The sequence below is a fragment of the Heptranchias perlo genome, chromosome 20 (genome assembly GCF_035084215.1).
Source record: "Heptranchias perlo isolate sHepPer1 chromosome 20, sHepPer1.hap1, whole genome shotgun sequence".
Lineage (NCBI taxonomy): Eukaryota > Metazoa > Chordata > Chondrichthyes > Hexanchiformes > Hexanchidae > Heptranchias > Heptranchias perlo.
Window position 1 is genome coordinate 39,197,740 of NC_090344.1, and position 15,421 is coordinate 39,213,160.

General features: G+C 41.4%; 1 protein-coding gene across 1 annotated transcript in view; it reads left to right on the forward strand.

Moving 5' to 3' along the window:
• The first annotated feature begins 571 nt into the window (after nt 1-571).
• Nucleotides 572-15,421, forward strand: part of LOC137335729 (anthrax toxin receptor 1-like) — a 147,749-nt gene continuing 132,899 nt past the window's right edge. Inside the window, exon 1 of the mRNA XM_068001045.1 lies at nt 572-1,036. Coding sequence (XP_067857146.1) covers nt 888-1,036 — 149 coding nt within the window. The 5' untranslated portion in view covers nt 572-887. The remainder of the gene's footprint in view (nt 1,037-15,421) is intronic.

Genomic DNA, 15,421 nt, shown 5'->3' on the forward strand with positions numbered 1-15,421 from the left:
AGCAAATATTCACACTTCTCCAGAGACCCCGTGCAACATAGGAATTGCTGGTCAAAAAAATAACAAGGTCCATCGCCTTCTGCCATCCTGGTAGCCGCAGGACAGTCGTAATGGAGTTGTTGACTAATCATAGCAATCAATCTCTGAATTAGTCGAAGTTTAGTGAACTGTTGACACACTCCCAGCAAATCCCTGTCCTAACTTGTGAAAGACAGTACCAACTGGTCAAAGGAAAACAGTGCCATCATTATTAAACAGGAACAGAATTAACAGGCCAAAGAGTCAACACATAGAGATGTGATGATGGACTGAAAGAAATCAGATAACCTAGGATCCCAACCAGTGTCATAATTCAAAGTAACTGATGTGGGAATCAGGGTGAAGGAAGGGAATTTACCTCGACTCCACCCTGCCTTATACATCTCAGTAATGAGAAATCAGCAGAGAGCCCTGGATGGATCTGGCTTTTAAAAGTGCCTTGATTATTTAATCCTTTCCGCCACTGGATGGCGTTCTAGGTGAAGACGAAAATCTCTTGAGCTTTTCCTTAAATTACTGTGGTTGGCTTCTGGCGCGGTTACAGTTCAAGTAACTGTTGTGACAAAGCTGCAAAACATTTTTATGTTTTGCTCGTGTGCTTTTGTGTGTGTTTTGTTTAGGGGGAGCGCTCCTCGATCTGTTTATCGAGAATAAAGCAAGTCGGAGGGCATTGGATGAAAACTGCGCTTCAGGCAGAAGGAGCTGGGAGAGGGAAAAATCTGATGCCTGTCCAACTTAAAGCTCGAGGGTGACGTAGCAATCCCACTCTTGATGGCTGATGGTGAAAACTTGCAGAAAGACTTGTTTTTGCTTCCTCCTTCGAAGATCGCCCTCTCTTTGTGGAAATAATGGCACGTTCAAAGCCAAACGCTTTCGAGGCAATAGTCAAGTACATCTTGTTCGGAGTCTTTTTCTCCCTTTGCCATGGTCAGAGTGGGGAAAATGATGACAGCCCTTCCTGCTATGGGGGATTTGACTTGTACTTTGTTTTGGACAAGTGAGTATTCATTTACTTTCCTTCAACAATAGGATGCCTTTGTCTAACGCTGCACCCTAATTTATAGTCAGTTTGGGGGAGGGGGTATAACTTTCTGAAAAGTTTTGCAATTATTGTTATCTTCTGAGCTATTTTTGCAAACTTTGGGGTGATAATATTCGGGTTCGTTGTAATTACCAATAAAAATTAGAATTACAGTTACAGTAAGCCAACCGAGTAAAAATTTTTGTCAACCTTATTTTATATAGAGGTTTATTTTATAAACAATGTTTATTGTTGGCTCGTTAAAAGTTCGTTTTGGCAACCCGTTAGGTATTTTACCAGGTCCCCAGTCGGTCCAGATGTGCCAACATATCTCTAGCTCTGACTTTTCCAACCAGCGGTTCTTTAACTATGGAAATATTAATGCAATGTAGCTTTGATTCGTCTGTTGCACGCAGTCGTGGCTGTCTCTTCGCGTTGCATCAGATCAATTAGTTATAAATTCAACCTTGGTGAAATTTCACTTATTGTTTAAACAGATGCGTCAAATCCCAATCATATGCATTGGTTGAACCAACAGGGACCAAAGTAGCAAACTCACTCAATCACAGATAAACTTAAAACCTAACTGAATGATGAAAGGGCTGCTTAACTCGCGAATTGAAGAGAAGGAATGCTTTGAACGGGCGAGGTGTACAACAGTGCCCGTTTCATTCCTCGTGAGAGTTTTATGTCGGATTTATGTGGAGTTTGTAAACCGTTTACTTTCCCTCGAACGATGCTGAAATTGAAAACCATTGAGAATGACAAATTTTCCAGGATATAGTTTCTTCTGTATGCAAGGTTAAGAAAACATTTTCCTCTAGATGATCATTGGTTTGTGATAAGAATTTAGTATAATTTTTTTAAAAACTGCATGGAGAAAACCGTGTCCTTGATGTATGCTTTTGAAGACTGACAATGCCTATATAAAAGCTTAACATATTTATGTATAATTATGGGTTTGTGGCACCAACACAAGTGATTGTGGGGGTAGTTAAATATTATGGTTCATTATTCAAGTTTTTTTCCTCAACATCTGTTTGCCACATTAGATGAATTCGGAGGTGCTGTGAGTACAAAGTGTTGTCAATCCATGTTTTGACCACTAAAAACTGTTCGAAGCTATGTTCCCTCCACCCCTTTGCCCCAGTTTTGACTGTGCTCACAAGCGAAAGGGTCTCCGAGGAGCAAAAAAAGAATTGGGATTCAAACCCGCTCCATTTTGAAGTTAGAATGAGTCGAAGCTTCATTGTTGATAAACAAAGAAACTCATCCTTGGTTGTCTACACCAAGTTTAAAAGGTTGGCCATCGGAGGTTATTGTTTGAACTGTATGTTCATGCACATAGTCACCTCTCATTTTCTCGTTTTTGCCCTGCTTGGATCTACTAAGGACCATAAACATGAATCATAGAAGAATCATAGAATCATTCAGCCTAAAGGAGGCCATTCAGTCCATCATGCCTGTGCCGGCTCTTTGAAAGAGCTATCCAATTAGTCCCACTCCCCTGCTCTTTTCCCATAGCCCTGCAAATGTTTCCTTTTCAAGAACATATCTAATTCCTTTTTGAAAGTTATTATTGAATCTGCTTCCATCGCCCTTTCAGGCAGTGCATTCAAGATCATAACAGCTCGCTGCATAAAAATAATTTTTCTCATCTCCCCCCTAGTTCTTTTGCCAATTATCTTAAATCTCTGGAAACAGTTTCACCTTATTTACCCTATTAAAACCATTCATAATTTTGAACACCCCTATTAAATCTCCCCTTAACCTTCTCCGCTCTAAGAAGAACAATCCCAGCATCTCTAGTCTCCCCATTGGCGATATGGATTAAAATTTTTATTCATAGAAAGTACAATGAAGATTAATTAGTAGAGGGTAAGGGACCCAGGTTGTTGGAGAGCTAAGTTCCTCACTCATCTCTGTATTATTCCTTTTTTGACGTTTTTGAAGGTGAGACGTTAAGATTGAGGCCCTCCCTTTTGAAATTTGCCATTTTGATGGAGGTCAGACTGTTGGTTTCAGTTGGCTTGAGTTGGATTTTTTGTGAGATGCCAAATTTATATTGAGGAATGCAAACCTGCAGCTACCCAGAAGACTGGTCAGTGAGCCTTTGTTTTCACCTGCATGTATGCCTTGCACAAGTTCTATGGGATGGAAACTAGGTCAAGTCAAACTGACCTTAGCATACAAAAGTCAATGCCATTTTCTTCAGCCCTAAAACCTTCTCTATCAAAACAAAAAAGGCAGGCTGGATCATAGAGTTTGTGGCAGATTCCCAGAGATGGAAAATCAGTCAGGATGAGGGGCAGCTGAGAAAATATAGTAACTTTCCCATGTGAATATCTGGTGAGCTGACATTTGGCATTCAACTGGCATCCTAGTCTCAATGCTAAAATATGTCACAAGGGAAAATGTTACTACAAAATTCCTGATTTTGGGACATGCCATCTGGTGTCACACCACTTCTGAAAGATACTGCGGGCGCAACCATTGAAGGGCATTCCTGAGAGCAGGAAGTTCCATTGAGGAGCAGGTCAGGCTAATTGTTCCATGATCAGTTACGGGATTGAATTTCAATCCAAGTTCCGCCTTGCAAACCATGATAGTAAGGGGAGTCAGGACCTATCAGTGACAATTGCACAGATTTTTCTCTTTTTTTTTTGGACAGTTCCTGGACTTAATCTTTCTCAGCTTGAAAAAGCACGTGGCTTAGAAGTGACAGATCCTTATGGATCTGCGTTGGGATCTGGTTGTAATAACAGGAAGTGCAATTCAGTACATTCTTGGCACAATGGAAGTTGTTCTGAAAATAACATTCAAATTCTCATTCTTGTTTTCATCTCTCTCCATGGTCTTCCACCACCCTACGTTTGTGGTCTCCTTCTGCCTTATGTCCCCATATGCACACTCCACTTCTCTAGCACTGGATTTCTCTTCACGCCTCACTTCCCCGAATTTCTCTCCATCCCTCGCTTTCTCTGATGTGGCAACGTCACTCAACCATTATGTTTTACCCTCTGGAACTCTCTACCCCACCTCCATCTGTACTTTCAAAGACCTTTTCGACTGTGCTGTCACTTCCCCATCCCAGCTTTTCTGTTGTTCCCCATTGCCCATGCATGGTGTCTACTATAATCCTGTCCTCCCTATTGTAAGTGCTCAGAGAGCACTTCACGCACGTAGAGCATTATGTAAATGCAAGTCGTTGTTGCAACTGTCCCTTTCACATTGATTCCTCTGCCAAGCCCTTCATCTCTGGATTTCCTTTTCATTGACCGGTATGCCAGCTTTGGTTGATCTGGTTAATTTGTATGGTGCAAACCTTCTGTACACTTCATATCATACCCACTGTAAAATAATCAGCCAATTAAAATATTAGATACACCAACTTATCCACAAAAATCCATCACTTGTGCCTCAGGGCAGGCAGTTATTACTGTAAAACTGGGCACGGGACCAGGAATTATTAGTGACTGCCAAGTTATTAATGTTTCTGGGCACTGTCTGGAAGATTGCAGTGGTTATAACACAAAGGGCAAATGAAACACAGAATATAATTGCTGCTGTGATTTTGGGACATCACATGGCTACCACATTGTGAAGTTATTGCTTTGTAATTACATTATATTTATATTGTTGTAATTGTGGAGTCTGAAGTAAAGCAATACTCTAATCTTGGGTCTAATGTCTAAGTTTTGACAAGAATAATTATTCCTCACTTAAAGGGGCAGTGTCTCCAAGAAGAAAAAAGTGTCTGGGAAACTTTTCGTTTCAAACACATTGCATGATGTAACTTGTTGCCATGTGATGCAAATGGTACATGACCCTCTTAACTCTTCTTCACTAAACCAGTGTTTTCCAAACACTTCTTCGTCACGCCATAGCTGCCTTCGCCTCACTCTCTGGAATTCCCTTCCTAAACCCTTTTGCCTCTCCATTTCTCTAGCCTCCTTCCAAAGCCTTCTCAAAACTCATCTTTTCAACCAGGCTCTCTGTTACTCCTCCTAATCTCTCTCTCTCCATAGCTCGGAATCCGTTTCCCTGTGCATTTCCATTTTTGACGAGCCTTGGGGTATTTTTAACATTAAAAGGTGCTGTAGAAATGACTGTTGTTGTTGTTGCTGCTGCTGCTGCTGCTGCTGTTGTTGTTGTTGTTGTTGCAGCAGCAGAAGTAGTATTATTACTACTACTAGTACTTGTTGTAGTAGTAGACATTGCCCCTTTAATAACTTACCCCTTCAACAAAGTACAGCCAGGAATAGTCCTTCATCTCTGTGTCTATGTTGCTTCTGTTTTTCTAGTCTACAAAGGCCAAGTGCCTGACGTAGTCCCCTTTACACTTGGTTGCAAATTGCGGCCAGCGCATCAAATGAAGGAACGGGTGAGAAATTCGCTGGAGAGTTACGTCTGTTGGGTTGACGTTTACGGCTTGGCATAAGTGTGGAATCACAGCACCATAATGTCATTATTTAAAGCAAGGAAGCAATGGAAAAAATGATACTGCTGGGAAAGTTACTGAGAGCTTTAACAGTCTGTACTGCTCAAGTATTTAATGGTTCGTGTTTTTTGCTGGAAGAGCACTAGTGTAGCATATTGGACAGGCTGTGCCAATGCAGATCATGCTTACATAACGATGGGCACTGCACTATGCAGTAATTAATTGGTCACCTGTAAAGTGATTTGGAATGTTTGAGAGACATGATAAGGTGCTGTTAAAAACAAGTGTTTTTCTGCTGTGCAGCCCCAGATACATTCCAAGAGCTTAAATCTTTTTCACGGGAAAAATCACAGTCCGTCCTTGCACTTAGAGATCAGAATTTGAAGAGGAGGGCAAACGTCTTCACCTTCAGCCAGGGGATGGTGGATGGAGCACAGCGAGACCAAGAAAGGGGAAAGGGAGAAGATTCCCATCCACAAAATGGAAAGATAGGGAGAGAAAAGGGTTAAAATCAATCTGGTTTAAATGTTGCAATAAAATGTGGTGAATCTCCATTATTTCTATTTATGGGACTTGGCTTTGACTCAACACTGCTGCTTTGCTAATACTTCATGTGTTAAAGTTAGACACAAATGTAAAATATGTTCAAATTTAGTTATATTCAGTTTTTGTGAAAATCATCTACGGTGGACTGGGAAATCTTTGAAGAGCCTGGTTTGAGGTGTAACTCCAAACCGTACAATGGTAACATTTGGATATTCTCTAATGGCATAAAAATATTTTACTCTGGGTACAATTTGAACAAAAACGACGGACTGGGTAAGACAGGTAAAGCCTGGCACTGGAGTTATTGTCCACTAGTATCACTGCTCCTGGTCCTGCTCACAGCCTCAAAGGGGTGCTAGGAAATGAGAACAACAGAATTGTTGGTTAAGAAGCATGAAGGTCTCGTTAAGACTTAACCTGAGAAACCCAAACAGAGTTTTACAGTTGCCTACATTAATGAAATGTGAATGCTGAACTCCTGTTGGGAATGGGGGCCAGTCATATGAAGGAAGGGCAAGATTTGGATGCCCTAGCACAGCGTTTTCGGAAGTGAATTGTATCGGGGAGTTTTCCACCACACAGAATGGGTGCAGCAGGAGCTGGAGAATAGTTGATGACATAAAGAGTGTACCACACCCAGAACACACGACCCCAGGGATTGGCTCTTGCACATCAGAGTCACCTCATGGATTGGGCTTCAGTCAGATAGAAGACAGGTTCAGCAGTGATGCTGTGACTCAGGTACCACTTGTTCCTCAGATTTGCAGGTACAATTGATTGTGCACTCTTGGTGAAGATCACCACTGTCCACATTATGACACAGAGAACTTCCTTCCAGGTGCTCAGTGGGAATATCACAGGCATCAATTGGTATATCACCAGCTGCTGCATTAAGCAGGTGCCAATGCCCTGTTTTGCCACGCACTCGTAACGTACTTTAGTAGAGAGTTACATGAGCAGCGGCAGCTAGTATTTCTCTACACTGGTGGCCTCCACAAGGTACAGAGCGTCATTGAATGGAAGCACGTAGCCACTTGGGCACCTACAAACACTAATTGGTGTATGTCAATACAAATAGCTGGTCTATTAATGCGGAAATGGTAGGGATATTTTTCTGACTTCTTGCTCCCAGAGGTGAGCCTTGCCCACTGGTAACGATCCCATCACATTATTTGAAGAAGAGCAGGGGAGTTCTTGTCAACATTTATCCCTCAACTAACACTATCAAAAATAGATTAAATTAGTCATTTATCTCATTTGCTGTTTGTGAGATCTTGCTATGTGCAAATTGGCTGCTGAGTTTGCCTATATAACACGTCAAAAGTAATTAATTGGCTGTGAAATGCTTTGGATATCTTGAGGACGTGAAAGGTACAATATAAATGCGACCTGTGTTTGTTTCAGTGCATGTTACCTATGAACGTGTGTCATGCTTCCATTGTTAATTGCCTGCTTTGGACCACCAAAAACAATTCCTTTTGCTTACTCTTGTAGTACTAACAGCTGGTTGAATGAACTTTGCCAATTTACTGGTTAAGTGGCTCATCAATTGATTGAGAAAAATGAAAGGAACATCTTTCAGATGCGTCATGACGGGCCAATTTTGTATCAAATCTACCCGTCACAAAATTGTGATCTGTTACTGTTTAATTGGTGGTTGGCGAAAATCAACAGCATTTCTTGCTATTTCCTCCCAAAAGAGAGGAAAATGTAACCCATACTATGCTGTATTTGCCACACAATTTAAAGCATAGCACCATGATGGAATGCACAATTACGTTTTTACTGTATGCTTATCGTACAATATAATGCAAAGTAAGGTGCAATAAGTATGATTATGAGTTCATCACAGACTGAACATGTCAATTCACATCAGGATAGATAATCAGGCTACTTTGTATTTCTTTCATACTTTGGTCTATTGAATTGAGACAGTCTTATTCAGTGGAGGGAAGATGGGAAGGCCAGATAGGAAACTGATTACATAGAATTTACAACACAGAAACAGGCCATTCAGCCCAGCTGGTTCATGCCAGTATTTACGCTCCACCCCATCTCATCTAATCCTTTATCCATCCCCTTTTGTTTTGTGGAATTGGATTTTGCTGAGAAAGATCAGCGGCCCAAAGATTTGCCTGATTAAAGGATGGTTTGAAGCTTTCTTGGCCTCTGGGTTGCTAATCTTTTGGAAGCAGAGATGGTTGTCCACATACTGCCAAATGCTCAGAGTTTTCAAGCAACAAGCTAATGGAGATTATATTGAATAAAACCCTTGGTCCTTTGCCAATTGCCAATCTTATTATGTATTAAGTTTCAACGATCATGCTGGGTATATGTGACGGGAAGGATACCACCTTGTTCATTTTGCTAACGTGTCCACAAGGGTCTAATGACCGAAAGGTCAAGTAATCATTTGAAATCTAATAAAATTGCACTGGCATGTGACTCATCCATCCCCAGGTTTGATAGCTAGTCCTCGATCCTGTCCAAACACGAAGTCGATTTGCATTAAACCGATGGTATTAATTAAGCCATCCATACGTATAGAGATTTAGAAACAGGGAACATTAGGCAGAGATAAGATATTAAGTTGGATTTTTTTGGAGTTACTAACTCATCAGCCAACTTTTTTGATTAATGTTACATGCTTATCACTGAACTGTGAGTTCATAATGGTTGCAAGTGGAAAGGAAAGACGCACCTTTCTGTATTCCAGGAGCCAGTCTGGAGACTCAACACCACCTCTGTGGGGTTTTATCTTTAAAGAGAGAGATTATGCAGTGACTGAAACTGCTTCTCCACGCTTTCGCCATTGAATTTAGCTGTACTGAGTCTTCAGTGATACTGACAACGTCACTGGTGATAAGAGTTTTACCACTGAAAGAGATTGACTTCTGGTGTGAATGTCCCAACCCATTTGTTATTTTAAATTGTTTTTGATTGTGTTATTGGAAACTTTAAGTGTCCACAATGACGCTTGGGAGGTAATGTTATTGTGTGGTTTCTTGTCAGCCAGAGTGTCTTAGATTATCATGGTTTCCTAGTGGCTTTGGATCAAATACTTCATCTCTGTGGTAAGCCAAAGTTTATCAGCACACCCTGCATTCATTGCTTGTTTGGCCGTGCAATTGTCCAGAATGCTGTTAATTATCTTGTATAAGATGCATATGATTCCTATTATTGTGTTGGGATTATGCAACTATGGGAAGCCAATCAAGATTATGCACCTTCCCATGCCTGTTGTCAGTATGCAGGCAGTAGTCTTCAACATTGGATATGGGACATACACCCATTCAAAACAGCTCAATATTGTCAGTACTATTCATTGCACCTCACCCATGAGTTCTAAGCTCATACCGTAACCATACAGTTTCTCTTTCAATCAACTTGACAACTGCATTTATTCTAAAAGCTGATATGGATCCATTGCAAAATGTGGAATGGATGTTTATAACACAAGCATTTTCTCCCAGTCCAGAATCCTGTCAAGAAGACCGTACAAAATATTTATATATACACCACATCTTCTGTACACTCTCTTTGGGAATCATGCAGGAACCATAGTATGGTTTAGGTGCATTAGAGAAAGGACAGATTCTACATTCTGTCTGCTGGAGATTTAGCTATCATTTGACTGAACTCACTGTATGTCTAAAAGTGTAGTAGTGAAAGATGCATTACATGGTAAGGAAAGATGATTACCCTCTATGTGAGGGAGCCACGAGTAAAGAATAAGTACAATAAGTTAGATACTGTGGTTGAAATGGGAGGCTGCTATGTATTGTCCATGTTTAGTTCTTGCCCTGCACTCAGTTATTATGATCATCAAAACAAGGACTTATTTTATATTTGCCAATATTTGTGTGGTCACAGTTGCAATCTGTTTATGTCACCAACAAGAAGCAATTATAGTAAAGGTTATGAATTATCAGAATTTATTTAGAACTCTGGTAATTAAAGGGTCCTCCTCCACAGCAATTTTACTCTTGAAGACTATGATCTTACCTTCCTCCCAATATTATCCAGATCAGAAACCAGTTGCCCAGATGAAGGTGCACCTTGTTTTCCCTAGGAAGTGATTTGTTGGAATAAAATTCTATAGGCCATTTGGAAACATGGTCTGAAAAGTAGGGATGAATTAAGTCATTTGAATTCAGAATCAGAGGACACAGAGTTGGAAATATAAATCTGGTGCCATTTAGCAGTTTTTGTTTACATTTGCATTTCACATACCATAAAGTTGCACCCCCAGCTCACACTCAGTCCCACCGAAGAGGACAAGAAGATGGACTGCTTCCAGGGTTCCTCATTCTGCTGCCAGGAGATTATGGGTGAGCAGCTCAGGGTGATTTGCCATTCTGCCTCCCTTCCTGTGCCAGAATCCCCTGGTGTCCGCCACTGGCAGCTGAGCCAATATGGGGAGCTCGGTGTCAAGCAATTTTTCTCACACCACACAGCACCATGGTGCAGCCCATTGGTGCTCAAATGGATTGGCCATTAGATTGTTCTTGTTCTCATTTTTTAAATTTAAGGATAGCATGAATGTACACAACAGACTTACATAGTCTCTCTGAATGGCAAGCCAATCACATTTGGATGCTCCTCTGTTGATATGAATCACTTGAATTTGGAAGGATGGTTTCTAGTTAGAGTGCTGGCTCTTCGCTGTTTGAATGCGATGAATTCATGTATCAAAAAGGTTTACTGCGCAGCTGGGCTGACTATAAATATCGCAGAGCAATAATTCAACCAGTCCGCTCTTTTACAGTAGCTCTGCTGTGCTACTCAGTGGCAGTCATTTGCATTGGTATCTTAGAACTCGGCCTGTAAGCCAACAGACTCTACATATGCCGTTAAATCTTTCTAACTCATTGTGGGCCGTGCATCCCGAATGTATGAGTCTCTTACAAAAAGAGCCCAATCACTAACATTCTTGGCAGACTCAAGATCCTGGAAATGAGTGACTGACATCCTTGTGCAGCTGCAATGCTAACGATAGTTAAGCCACTTTGAAAGGATGTGTAAATGGGCCCCCTCACTACTGTTGTGTGCATCTATCAATCTAATGAATGTAGGTAAGAACCAGTGACCACCTGCACGGTGCAGCAAGACTGTACTGTGCAAGGAGATTTGTTTGTAATTAATTTTGCGCTTTGCTCCATGTCAGTGCTGGGGAATTGAACCAGTAATTTTAACTACTGTGCAAGGGGAGCCGCAGTGAAGTCAAATCCCGAGCTAATAAAACAATGCTTGTACAGAGCAGGTGGGTTGCACTGGGAAACAGCAAAAGTCAAAGTGTGTGGTTTGTTGAAGGCTGAAAAGTCAAAGTCAACATCTGTGTTTAAAAAAAAACATTACATGGGAAAGTGTAGGAAGAGGTTTGGACTTGCCAACAGTCACCTGTGCTTGGGGGCGGGGAGAAGAAAACGGGTCGAGGTAGTTGAGGATCTTGCCAGAGTAAGAAAGTTGTGAGTTCAGGTCCCACACTAGGAGTTGAGCGAACAGTCTAGGTTGACACTCCAGTGCAGTAGAGGGGCTGAATTTTTGGATGTGCTATCCTTCAGACAACATTAAATAAGGCCTTGTCTGCCTGTTCCAGCATTCAGGCGGATGTTAAAGATACCATTATGTTCTTCAAAGAGCAAGGAATTTCCCTGCTGCATGGGCCAACATAAACCAACACCACCAAAAACAGATTAACCAGCCATTCATCTCATTGTTGTTTGAAGGACCTTGCTGAGCTCCTAATGGCTGCTGCATCCACCTACATAACAACAATAACTGCATTTCAAAGTAATTAATTGTATAAGAAGTGCTGTGATGCACTTCTGTGACAAAGTGTCAGTCTTGGCTCAGTGATAGCACTCTCGCCTCGGAGTTAGAAAGTTACGGGTTCAAGTCACACTCTAGAGACTTAAGCACAAAGTCTAGGTTGACACTTCAGTGCAGTACTGAGGGAGTGCTGCACTGTCGATGGTGCTGTCTTTCGGATGAGACGTTAAACTGAGGCCCACCTGCCGTCTCAGGTGGACGTAAAAGACCCAGGGCACTATTTGAAGAACAGGTGAGTTCTCATGGTGTCCGGCAATATTTACCCCTCAAACAACACCACTAAAAAAAATCTCATTATCTTGTTGTTGTTTGTGGAATCTTGCTGCGTGCCTACATTACACAGTGGCTGCACTTGAAAAGTAATTAATTGGCTGTGAAGTGCTTTGGGATTGTGAAAGGCATTTACAAATGAAAGTTCTTTGAATATAAATACAAGCTCTTTCTTTTAGAAGCAGTTAGTCTGTGGGGAATGTAGAAAGAATATTATGCTGACCGGAATCTGTGTATTTTTAAAATAAAAAAATGTCCATGCAGAAGTCAGGTTAGTTTGAGACACATTGTAAAAATGCAACAAAGAGGGAGCAAAGAATCTGCCAAAAAGACACAGACTGCGGTGGGAGACCTCAGACACTAAACTCTGGCATGACTTGCTGGAAATAGATATCATTTTTATATTCCACAAAGTGTTGGGACTTGGGAGGAATGGTTTCTTTTGAATTGAAGTCAAGCAAAATGGAAGGAAGTATTTTGCCACATGTGTGGGAAAAGAAAATGGAAAACACTAAGAATTACTGTCTCACGTTTATATTTGGAAGGTTCAGTCACATTGTGTTTGCTTCATACAATACTTTACAGTGGCATACTGTACATCATATATTGAACTGGTGAGGCAGCACATATTCAAAAGGCCTTACCATCTGTTTGCTGTGGAGTCAGAGGTAACTGGGCATGAGGCAGTGAGAGGAACATTCTTAATGTTGGCTTGGAGGCTGTGTTGCGTGGATTGTTGCCTTGATGGACTTTTGGGGTTCAGCATGGTGTAAGATTTTCACTTTCCCCTAACCTCAATTTGGTCTAGCTCCTGCTGTGACAAAATGGGGAGTTGGATTATTGGGCAAGAGCAGGGAAACCCACAAGGTTTCTCGGTAGGGTAGGCTGGCAGGAAGAATGCTCAGATGGAGTCCATTCCTTTGTTTAACACATTCAAAGAGAATTTTTAAAAATTGTTCTGTGGTTCCTCACATTTCTTCAACTCTAATTAACCATAATCCACATCAGAAAGCTGTAATCCACATTAGAAAGTGCATCTGTGCCTTCAAAAAAGTTATCTCAGGTCATTTTTGCAAATGCTCAATGACCGTGTGCATAGGGGTATGAGGACATTCTTACTGAATGCAAACCATGCGTCTAGGCAAGGAACTCAAAGGACTGCTCTCTGTCTCTGTTTGTAATTAAGCAGTAGATTTGTGCAGATATGCTGCTTTCCCTGTGTCTGCTTGGCCACAGTAAGCAGTACCATTCAGATTCATGGATAGCGAAACTTCCCAGGTCACTCATTTCTTAATTTGCACCATTGAAGAAAAATTGTGGTGTTAAATAATCAAATCACTCCCCACCCCCCCAAGGACCATTTATTTGAAATAATAAGTTACGGGAGGTTTTTAAGTTGGTGATGTAACAAGCTATTCCTATGCTGAGTCATAGGATGCGGGCTTGTGCCATGATTCATTCCCATTTCCTGACGCTGGCTGGGATGTGGGAGGATAAATGCATCTTGGACATGAGGTTCTTCCTCACAGGAAAAGGGAGTTAATCAGAGTCAAGTCAAGCATGGGGCACTCTTGCACAACTCAGTGATCGATTTTAGAGCAGTACTTGCAGGTTAGTTAATCTTTTCAGGAAACAGAAGGCATGGAATGCTCTCCACATAAGCTGACCGAGCCATGAGTTGAAACTTGTCACAAAATCTGGGAATGTCTTCATGGTGGGATCAGTATTCCAAAGGAATTGGATTTTAGGCTGAAATTGATTTGCTTTCTTAATGGGAAAGATGCTCCTTACCTTCCCACTGTGTTGACTTTAAGACTTTATCATGCTGTCAAGTTAACGTTTCAGGTGTGGACGTTAACTTGGCTGTTGTCCCTACAGATACTTCTTCACCTAACTGTTACTAGCATTTTCTGTTTTCGTTTCAGATTTCCAGCATCTGCAGTTCTTTTTGCTCATCACACTGTCTCACATTCTAACTCATTTTTTCTCAGGACTTCAAAACAATGGAACTCCTGCCTTCTTCATTCCTCCTTGGTATCGTGTAATCCCCATTTCTGGATTTATCTGGTCTTTTTCTTAAGTTTTTTTTTCAACCCTGGTAGTGCCATGCAGCATTGCCTTGGTCTTTCTCTGTTATTTAAAGAAAAAGGCCTTTCTATAAAGCCATGGACTGATAGCAACACTTTCAGATTGCTCGGAGGTTGGATGCCCAACAGATATTTTCGGGATCACAAGGAAAATGGACATTTTGGATCGATATCCTTCCAGACTGCTGATCAAATGCCTCGTAAGCAAAAAACAATCTACAAAACTACAAGATCCCCGCCTGAAGAAACTCACTGAACAAGTAGTGTGAGTGTAGCCCCTGCCCATCAGTCACTTGTCAAATAGGGGGATGGGAAAAAACATTGACAGGAAGACTCACCATTGCACATGTACAGAAATGAAAACAAAGACATCAAATGGTCGTGTGCAAAAACATAATTTTTACTGAGGGAGAAGCTCATCCATATGAATTCAAACTGGCCCACCTTTGGTTCATCTGGAAATTTGGACATCATGCTGACTTTCTAATGTTAGCCTTTTATCCCCTCCCCTCCCTCCCCACTTTCCCTGGCTCTGTACTTGCGTAAAAACTTGAACTCTTTACCATCTTCCAGTTCTGACGCAAGGTCTTCGACCTGAAACGTTAACTCTGTTTCTTTCTCCACAGATGCTGCCTCACTTGCTGAGCTGCTCCAACATTTTCTGTTTTTATTTCAGATTTCCAGCATCCGCAGTATTTTGCTTTTGATTTTTGTAATTTTAACTCCTTGGTTGTGCAAGCACAATGACAGAGGAAACCAAAGATTAGTGGAGCAATGAATCAGCACCACAAATCTTAGTGAAAGTACATGAAAAATTGCATGGTCATCTCTCTGATATACTGTTGGCCACTGGATACTGTCTAAGATTTCTGAAGCAGAAACATTTGGACCTACTGCTTGGATGGACGGGCCCAAAATCTACCCAGAGAGAAGGAGGAGGTGTTAAGTGGTACATAGGTTTAAAGAGATATAATTACAGGTGGTTTTGTGCTATGGGCATGTTCCACTGTAAAACTAGCCATGAGAAAGTGTGTGAAAGTAACCAGAGTGCTGTCTTTACTTCTCAGGTTTCTCTCCTTCATTTCAGAAGGAGCAGGATGCTGGGATTCCATTATACTGCTCTACTACACCGCTTTGTTCAGCCATTTCTTTTCTGGTGATACAAGTGGAACTTGTGGCAGGAGC